The sequence below is a fragment of the Trachypithecus francoisi genome, unplaced genomic scaffold, assembly GCF_009764315.1.
Source record: "Trachypithecus francoisi isolate TF-2019V2 unplaced genomic scaffold, Tfra_2.0 Lachesis_group17, whole genome shotgun sequence".
NCBI lineage: Eukaryota > Metazoa > Chordata > Mammalia > Primates > Cercopithecidae > Trachypithecus > Trachypithecus francoisi.
Window position 1 is genome coordinate 38,836,163 of NW_022681462.1, and position 9,459 is coordinate 38,845,621.

A 9,459-nucleotide genomic window follows, 5' to 3' on the forward strand; every position below is an offset into this window, starting at 1 on the left:
TCAAGAAAGAAATCTGAAACCTGCTTATTAATTCCTCACCTTCTCCTTTGCCATCTTACTCTGAATGGTTCACTAGGGCCTAAAGGCTGGAAGGCAGCTACTCAAACTTATAAATGTGCTGCTAAATATCCTGTTATACACAGAACAACCTCTACAATAGAGAATTATCCAGCCCCAAATATCAGTACCACTGATGACTGAGAAACCCCGGTCTAGTTAGAGGCAAGTTTCCAGCTATTTCCTTGGAAATGATGGGCTGCATGCAGTCCTCCTAAGGACCACACTCCAGGATGCAGAGCTCTCCTTGAGGCATGAGGCCTCAAAGCACCGTTTCTTTCTGTAGTAGAGATTGTTTGCTGCACTGAAATTCAATTTAATCTAAGTAACAGAACCGTTAATCTATTAGAAATAAACTGGCCGGGCGCGGTGGCTCATGCCTGTAATCTCAGCACTTTGGAGACCGAGGCGTGTGAATCACCGGCAGGCAGTCAGGAGGAGTTCAAGACCACCCTGCTCAACATGGCAAAACCCCATCTCTACTAAAAATACAAAAATTAGCCAGGCGTGACGGCATGTGCCTGTAGTCCCAGATACTCAGGATGCCAAGGGAGAATTGCTTGAACCCACAAGGCGGAGGTTGCAGTGATGCAGTGAGCCAAGATTGCACCACTGCACTCCAGCCTGGGCAACAGAGTGAGACTCAAACAACAACAACAACAACAACAACAACAAACCCCAAAATGCTCATAAGCCTAAAGATCCTCCTGAAGAGTAATTGTCTCATTCCAGCCTTTTCAGATGTGGGTAGGTGGAATGAGAAAACCAATCGTTTGCTCTTCCCACAGTGGTTTGTTGCCACGCTGCTCACATCTCTAGTTCTTTAGGACAAAGAAGCTGAAGACAGGAAAGCAGTAATGCCCAGGAAGCCAGAAGTGATCCCACTTTAAGTTTATTTCATGTGATTCTTCTTCTCGGCATGCAGTGAACTTTCTTGGGAAAAACTTTTCTTTGCTGCCCCAGTTTACATTATAAATTAATTTACAAATATAGAGTTGTGCTAGAAACAATATTTATATAAGTCCATGATATTTTCATATACAAAAATATCCATAGAAACCGTTTTTTTTGTACACATACTATGGGAGTAGGTAGTCTTTGGTTGTCTTTCTGCATAATGTTTAAGTAGTGGTGATGTCATTTGTACCTCAATAAGCTGTTTAAAAAAATAATTTTCTGTATGTATATTTCAAAATAAAACATTTTTAAAGTTATGCTGTGAGAGTCTCAGGGTGAAAAAACACACAGGGAATATTAATTTTTTTTTACAATGTGCTTCTGTTCCTGTTTCTAAAAAAGTTAAAACCCCAAACTAGCCACGCTCACATCCAAAAACATGGTACAAAGGCAACTCACAGGATGATAAATTCATTTTTGTGAAACACCATTCCCATAAATTTGACAACTATCTCCATTTTAATGAACACTTTTTGAATAAAAAATTTGTTTTTTTTTTTGAGACAGAGTCTCACTTTGTCACCCAGGCTGTCCAGGCTGTCATACAGTAGCATGATCTCAGCTCACTGTAGCCTTGATCTCCCAGGTTCAAGTGATCCTCCCACCTCAGCCCCCCAAGTAGCTGGGACTACAGGTGCATGCCACCACACCCAGCTAATTTTTGTTATTTTTTGTAGAGATGAGGTTTCACCATGTTGCCCAGGATGGTCTCAAACTCCTGGGCTCAAGCACTCTGCCCGCTTAGGCCTCCCAAAGTGTTGAGGTTACAGGCTTGAGCCACTGTGCCGGCCCTGAATAAATTCTGTCATTCGGCAACTAGTGGATGAGTGTACCAGGCACTCTACTGGGCACTAGAAGGTTGACTTTAAAAATTATTCAAATGATACCTCTGAGAAGTAACAGAGTGCTAAAATAAATAAGATTAAATATATCTTTTTAAAAAACTGACCACAAATGGTTTACCGTATCAAAAACTATAAAATCCCATTTCTTCATTATTTAAAAGATATTTTGTAGACACAGTCTTGCTGTGTTGCTCAGGCTGGTCTCAAAACTCTTGGACTCAAGTGATCCTCCCACCTCAGTCTCCTAAAGTGTTGGGATTACAGGTGTGGACCATTCATTGCACCGGGCCTAAAATTCCATTTAAGAGTTTTTATTTTGGCTGAGCGTGGTGGCTCACACCTTTAATCCCAGTGCTTTGGGAGGCAGAAGTGGGCAGATCGCTTGAGCCCAGGGGTTCAAGACCAGCCTGGACAACATAATGAAACCCCATCTCTATACAAAATACAAAAAACCTAGCTAGGTGTGGTGGCATGCACCTGCAGTCCAAGCTACTCAGGAGGCTGAGGCAGGAGGATGGCTTGAACCCAGGAGATTGAGGATGCAGTGAGCTGCATTTTTTTTTTTTTTTGAGACTCCCATCAAAAAAATTTTTTTAATTAAAAAATTATTTTAAAATACAAAAACAAATTTAAAATTTTAGAAATTAAAAAGTTAAAATATTAATTCAAAAGTTTAAAAAATTAGCTGCACACCTGTGAGCCCAGCTACTGGGGTGGGTTGGGGGAGCTAAGAAAGGACCACTGTTTGAACCTGTGAAGGTTGAGGCATTTCAGCCTGGTTAAGAGAGGGAGACCATCTCAAAAAACAAAACAAAACAAAACAACAACAACAAAAACACACACACACACACACACAAAAGCTATTTTTAATAAAATTCTAATAATACTTTGTTAGAAAAGGAAACACCCAGGATACAAGCTAAAAGGGAGAGGATGCCAGGCTAACCATTACAAAATAGGACAATGGTCACCCCAGATCTTGGACTATGACAGCAGGATTCAGAGGTGCTGCCCAGAGGGAACGCACCAGATGACTTTTATTTTCAACTAGAATCTTTGGTCAAATGACATCTAGCTCCATTCTTTCCTTCTACCTACTTATAACTGGCTACGGAGGCTAGTTTCTCGGTTTTGTAGGAAGTAGAACACAGAAGTTACAAGTACCAGCTCTGGAACCAGACTGTCTGGGTCTGATCCTGGCTCTAGTTTACTATCAGTCTCACCTTGGAAAGTGGTCACAACTTTTTTTTTTGGCCACCTGTGCACATTTGAGCTTGCAATCCTGGTATACAGTGATGATCAAAATAGACAAAATGACCTAACATTCTGGAATTTCACTTCCCTTACTTGGAAAATGGGGGGTAGTAAGAATACCCACCACCCAAGGTTGCTGAGAGGATTGAATGAATACATGACAAGTGCCTAGAACAGTGCCTGGCACACGGGGCTGCCTGTGCCATTTTATTGCCATTAGAATATACCATGTACCAGACAGAGGTGATTTGTGAGCTGCCTATGCATAGCTCAAGGATTTGTGGTGTTGCCTAGGACAGTATGATGAACAATCGAAAAAAAAAAAAATCTTTAGAGGCAAAGGACACAAAGTTGGAGGTTTCCTATAAAAATTGAGATATCTGGCTCTTCTATAAAAATCAGAATGTTGGCTGGGTGCAGTGGCTCACCCCTGTAATCCCAGCACTTTGGGAGGCCGAGGCGGGTGGATCACCTGAGGTCAGGAGTTTGAGACCAGCCTGGCCAATAAGGTGAAACCCTATCTCTACTAAAAATACAAAATATTAGCTGGGTGTGGCAGCGGGCGCCTGTAATCCCAGCTACTCGGGAGACTGAGGCAGGAGAACTGCTTGAACCCAGGAGGCAGAGGTTCAGCGCCACTGCACTCCAGTCTGGGCAAGAGAGCGAGACTCTTGTCAAAAAAAAAAAAAAAAAAAAAAAATCAGAATGCTGCTATGGGAGAGAGAAAGAACCAGCTGTTCCCAGCAGCCTTCCGTTAGTCAGTCCCAACTATCCTCTACTGCTTCAGTTGCCCACTGATGTTAGTTTTCTCACCCAGTAACTTCATTGGCTTATGTTTTTTTAGCCGTCTGTACACACTTGAGCTTGCAATCCTGGCATAAGTGATAAGCAAAATAGACGTGGTCCCCACCCTTACGGGGCTCACAGGCTACCTATCACAGAAGAGAGTGAAACGGATTTCTCTCTGGAGAGGCCCACATGCAGAGAAAACTGTAAAAGCTCGCTGGGTTGTAGAAAGAGTTATCTACTACACCCTTGTTACTCCAAGTGTGGTCAAAGGACCAGGACCACAAGATCACCCAGGAACTTGACAGAAACGTACAAGTCAGGTCCTCCCCCAGACCTACCGACTTGGAATCTGCATTCTAATCAGCATGTGTGCACGCCTCAGGTGTGCATACTCAAGTCTGAGAGCCTGCTCTACACCTCAGAGCCCTCTCGGGGGTAGATGAGGCTGTTGACCATGCTAAAGTTGTGGAAAGGGCTGCTGAAGGGGCTGCTTTGGCCCCCGCTGGTGCTGGCAGGGAAAGGGCTGTAATAGGAAGATCTCTGGCCGGTGCTATTGCTGGTGCTATTGCTCAGTTGCAAGGTGTCTGCTGAGGCCTCTGCGATGGAGGTCGGGGAGAACATGCTGCTGGAGGGCAGCTGGGCCCCCTGGATCCCTAGGTGGCGGCTGCCAGGGAGAGCGCGCTGGGTACTCACACTGCTGCTGACACTCAAGGAGCTGAGGCTGCTGAAGAAAGTGTTGAGACAAGGAGTGGAGGTGAGCATGGGTCCTCCAGGAGATGAGGCAGTACTCTTGGTGCCCTCCGGAGGCTCTGGGGAGTGGGAAGGCCTCAGCAGAGTGGAGGGGCTCTCTTCTTCTGGCTTCCCACCCACTCCAGACCCCAATCCTGAGGACAGCCCTTCTTCGGACTTTGATGTCCCGGCAGCCACTGTGGAGCCACTGCCGGCCTCAGAGCGGCGCTTTCGCTTCCGACGGAAGTTCCCGTTGTCAAACATTTTCTCACAGTTGGGATCCAGAGTCCAGTAATTACCCTTTCCTGAGAAGATGAGAAAAACCAAGTGAGAGAAGGACCTATTTTATGCTTGTTTACTCAGCTTCATTTCTGGGAGGAGGAGAGCAGACTCTCATTAGATGCTGACAAAGATGCTCAATTCACTCTAATATTCAAACCAATCCTCTTTTGGGGAAAATGTTACTCTTTGCTTCAGAGAGAAATCCAGAACAAAGATGTTCTGGCCACCTCTACCTCCTCCTGGTGGTGTCTACTACTTAAATCTGAAGACCTAATTTCATTTCTGAGACACTTATAATTAAATCATGTAACACCTTCACTAATTCTAGATCCAAATTGTATGACCGTGCAAAGTCATGGAATCCTGATGCTACTTAAAGTTGAGCCTTAGACTGGGCCAACGTAGTGAGATGTCTACAAAAAAAAAAAAAAAAATTTGAGCCTCCCTTTCTTTATTTATAAAATAGAGATAAGGATAGTACTAATTTAGTGGATTGACTGTGAGGATTAACTATATCAGCATAGTAGCTGGCACGCAGTAAGCAGTGGAAAAACAGCGCAAAAACAGCACTTATAATTATTATTCGTTGAAAGTGCATACTTCTTCACCTCTGAGAAAAATGCCCCACTGGAGAAAGGCAATCTCAAAATGACAAAAAAATTATTACTGAGCAATTGTTTTAACTATGCATTGGATGGCATAAATTTTGAGTATGAGGAAGCTCCTGGAATCTACATCCCCTCCTCATTTTGGGCACGACCTGCCCCTACAAATCCTGCAAATGTTTCACCCATTGGGTAAATAAATTTCAGACACCAGGGCCTCATTTTTCTGCATGTAATGCTAGTTTTGTTCTATTTACCAAAAGTGAGGTAGAAAAGATCTATCATCTTGGAGGATTTTATCTCCCAAAAGCTTTTTTTCACTTCTGGCAACAAGAATCCGATGTTTGAGAGTGCTGTAGAATGCTTATCTTGTGGTAAGTGCCTCACACGGATAACCTCAGCTATTCCTCACAGCTTTATGGCGACAGAACAGTATTACTGCTTCCACTTTTCAGATGGGAGAACTGGGGTGCAGACTGGTAAGTAACTTGTCATATTCCTAGTTAGTCATGATAGTCAGGATGTAAACAGGCTGGCTCCAGACTCAGCATTTAAAAAAAAATTATTTATTTATTTATTTATATTCTCTGAGACAGGGTCTCCCTCTGTCACCCAGGCTGGAGTACAGTGGCATAACCTTGGTTCACTGCAGTCTTGACCTCCTGGCCTGAAGCCACCCTCCCACCTCAGCCTCCCAGTGTAGCTGTTAGGACAGGGAGTATACCACTATGAATGGCTAAAAGACTCAGCATTCTTGCGGGGCACAGCAGCTCACGCCTATAATCCTAGCAGTTTGGGAGGCCGAAACGGGTGGGTCACTTGAGCTCAGGAGTTCAAGACCAGCCTGGATAACACAGGGAAAGCCCATCTCTCCATAAAATACAAATTAGCCGGGCACTGTTGGCATGTATGTGCCCATAGTCCCAGCTACTTGGGAGGCTAAGGCAGCAAAATTGAGCTGGTGAGGCAGAGGTTGCAGTGAGATCGTGCCACTGAACTCTAGCCTGGATGACAGGAATGAAACTGTCTCAAAAAAAAACCCCCTCAGCATTCTTAACTAACCACTGGGCTAGGCTGCCTCCACTGAACCATGTTCTGCAAATAGTTACAGGAAAAAAATATATATATAACTACAATTTCAATAATATCTCCACCTATCTGGATATGTATATTGTACCACATTGGTATCAACTTTTTTGACAAAAAAACTAGCCATAGACCATTGAACTTTTAGGATAAAGTCCAGAAAAGTTTACATGACAATTTACATGATAATCTTGGGTGGTACAAAAGCCAAATCAAGAGGATGCATCTTCTAGAACTGCATACCCTGCCCAATACGGTAGCCACTAGCCACACACGATTATTGGGCACCTGAAGTATGGCTAGTCCAAATTAAGATGTAGTGTAAAATACACATGGGATTTTGAAGACTTAGTACCGAGAAAATAACAAAGAATCTCATTAGTAATTTTCATATTTGTTATATGTTGAAACAATATTTTGGATTATTTAGTCTGCATTGTATTTCCCTTGGGCAGTGGTGCTCTACAGTGACTTCAGGGATGAGCTCATTCTGAGCTCCAGAATATTCACATAATTCACACAAAATCCTGGATCTCTGTAATGTGCAACTAAAATGGTTTCATCTCTCTTCTCTTTTTTCTATCACAACCCCCTTCCCCTTTCCTTGTTCTGGGTTCCTTCTGAAAACCTAAAGTAGGATTCCGTTTCTCTCTTCTTATTAATCATTTCTCCACCTCCACCGCTCAGAGCAGGCAACACTCACTCCACTGTAACACAGACCTCCTCACTCCAGGAGCAACTGGGCTTAGACCAAAACCGCAGCAAATTTGGGATCTTCATTTCTAAATTTCTAACTAGTTAAGGTACCCAAACTGCAATTTGCAGGACCTCCCTGCTAAAGTTGTCCCATTCGAGACCTCCGTCTCATGATGCCCGTGCCACTATCTCTAGAGGTAGGCACCGTACTTGCTCTATTCAGGACACAGTGAGCCTCTCTGGAACCCGATGAGGAGGAAGTGCACCTAGGGACAGCTGAGCTGGCCCCCAGTTCTCCCATCGCGTCTTCTGCGAAACGTGATGGAAATCCCAGCTCACGTGGATCCCTTTATAACAATCCCTTATTTGAGAGCTTACTTGTAAGTAGACCCTCCCTTCAAAAGGCCTGATAAACACCACCCAGGGGTAGCCGCCTGTTCTGGGATACAGATTTTTTTCGTTTCTCTAATTGGCTGGCCTCTGCGAGTGGATGTAAAGGTCAAGCTCCTTTCTCACTGAGTCTTCCTCCCGAAGATCTCCTGCTCCTTCCCTTTGTCCTCCGGGTTGGGTGGTTATTTCTCCACCCGCTCCCACCCGCAGCCTGGACAAGAAGACTCCTGGCAGATCTTCCAGCCGCACACCGACCTCGGCGCCGGCCCTCGCGCCCCGCGTCCGCCCTCCCCGGCTGGAAAGCACCTGCCGGCGGCCCTCACCTGGGTCGTCCTCGTCGCGGGGCACCTTCTTGAAGCAGTCGTTGAGCGACAGGTTGTGGCGGATGGAGTTCTGCCAGCCGGCCTTGCTGCGCTGGTAGAAGGGGAAGCTGTCGGCGACGAACTGGTAAATGTGGCTGAGCGTGAGCTTGCGCTCGGGCGCGCTCTGAATGGCCATGGCGATAAGCGCCGAATACGAGTAGGGCGGCCGCACCATCTTCATCAGGTCCTCGCGGCTGGCCATGGACAGCCAGCCCAGTTCCCCGGGTCCCGCGGGCGCGGCGGGCGAGGCGGGCGCGGCGGGCGCGGGCTGCGCGAAGGGCCGTTGAGCGCAGCCGAAGGTGCCGGCGGCGGGTGGCGGCTGCAGGAAGGGCCCGGCCGCGGCCCCGGGGGGCGGCGGAGGCGGCGGAGCGCCCAGGTAGGCGGCGGCGGCTGCGGCGGCGGCGGAGGGCGGGCCTCCCACGCCGGGCCCGTTGAGCCACAGGTAGGGGTTGGCGGCGGCGGCCGGCGGCGCGGCGTAGTCCGCCAGCCCGTAAGGCGCCCTGGCGGCCGGGGGGGCGCCCGGGGCGGCGGCGGTGGCGGCGGGCGGGGGCAGGCCGGGCTGCGAATACACTCCGAAGTTGTCGCCGCAGTAGAGGGCCATGTCGGCTGCCGTGGGCGGCCGCGGCGCGGCCGCGGCGATGGGCGAGCGGGGCTGGTCTCGCCGCTCGGGCGAGAGCATCCCTTTGGGGGCCAAACCTGCGGCTCCGCCTCCACCCGCGCTGGGCGCCCGGTGCTCCGGGCCGAGGTCGGGCGGGTGCTCGCGGAGCGCCTGCGAGCTGGCCTCTTATAACCGAGCCCGGCGCGGCGGCTCCTGGGCTGGCCCGGAGCGGGGCGGTGGCCGCGGGCCTGGGCTCTCCACGCCCCCGCCACGCCCCACCTGCCCGCGCGCCCAAACCCGAAGCCAGCCCGCCCCGCCCCTACCACCCCTCTACCCGGGCCCGGGAGCCTCGGGGAGGCCGGCGCCTCCAGGTTTCGGGCGAAAAGCAGCACCCCGTTCCTAGCCCACGTTTCTTAACACCATAATAAGTAAAGCCACGAATATTAAAGAGAAGATAACCCGAAAACAGTATGAATGATTTCCAAAAAGTTAAGTTGGGGTGGCTCGGGCCACCTGCCTAGTCGCCCTTTGCTTTTTCTACCTCTTTCCTCCTAACCTTTTGTCATCGAGTTGCAGTATTCACGTCTAGTCTCAACCGATCGGCTTCCAGTCGAAAATAGTCGATGTGATTTATAGTGCTTTGGGGTATACGGTAGAGGTTATTAACGGGCCCCTTTGGCGTGTCCGCTTCTCGGGGATTTTGTGATGGGAGGAACGGAAATCAGTGTTGAGTTTTTCTAACCAAACTGTAGGTTCGCTCACATTCGGGAAGCATTTGTTCGTTTTCTGTGCGGTTTGTACGGGCTTTC

At 48.0% G+C, this 9,459-nt stretch overlaps 1 protein-coding gene across 1 annotated transcript; it reads right to left on the reverse strand.

The window, feature by feature from the left end:
- Positions 1-2,877: 2,877 nt before the first annotated feature.
- On the reverse strand, positions 2,878-8,805 carry FOXI3 (forkhead box I3). Its single transcript, XM_033176795.1, has 2 exons — positions 8,014-8,805; positions 2,878-4,936 (listed from the first exon to the last, which is right to left on the reverse strand). The coding sequence occupies exons 1-2, from the start codon at positions 8,729-8,731 to the stop codon at positions 4,314-4,316; spliced, it is 1,341 nt and encodes a 446-aa protein (XP_033032686.1). The 5' UTR covers positions 8,732-8,805; the 3' UTR covers positions 2,878-4,313.
- Positions 8,806-9,459: the final 654 nt, after the last annotated feature.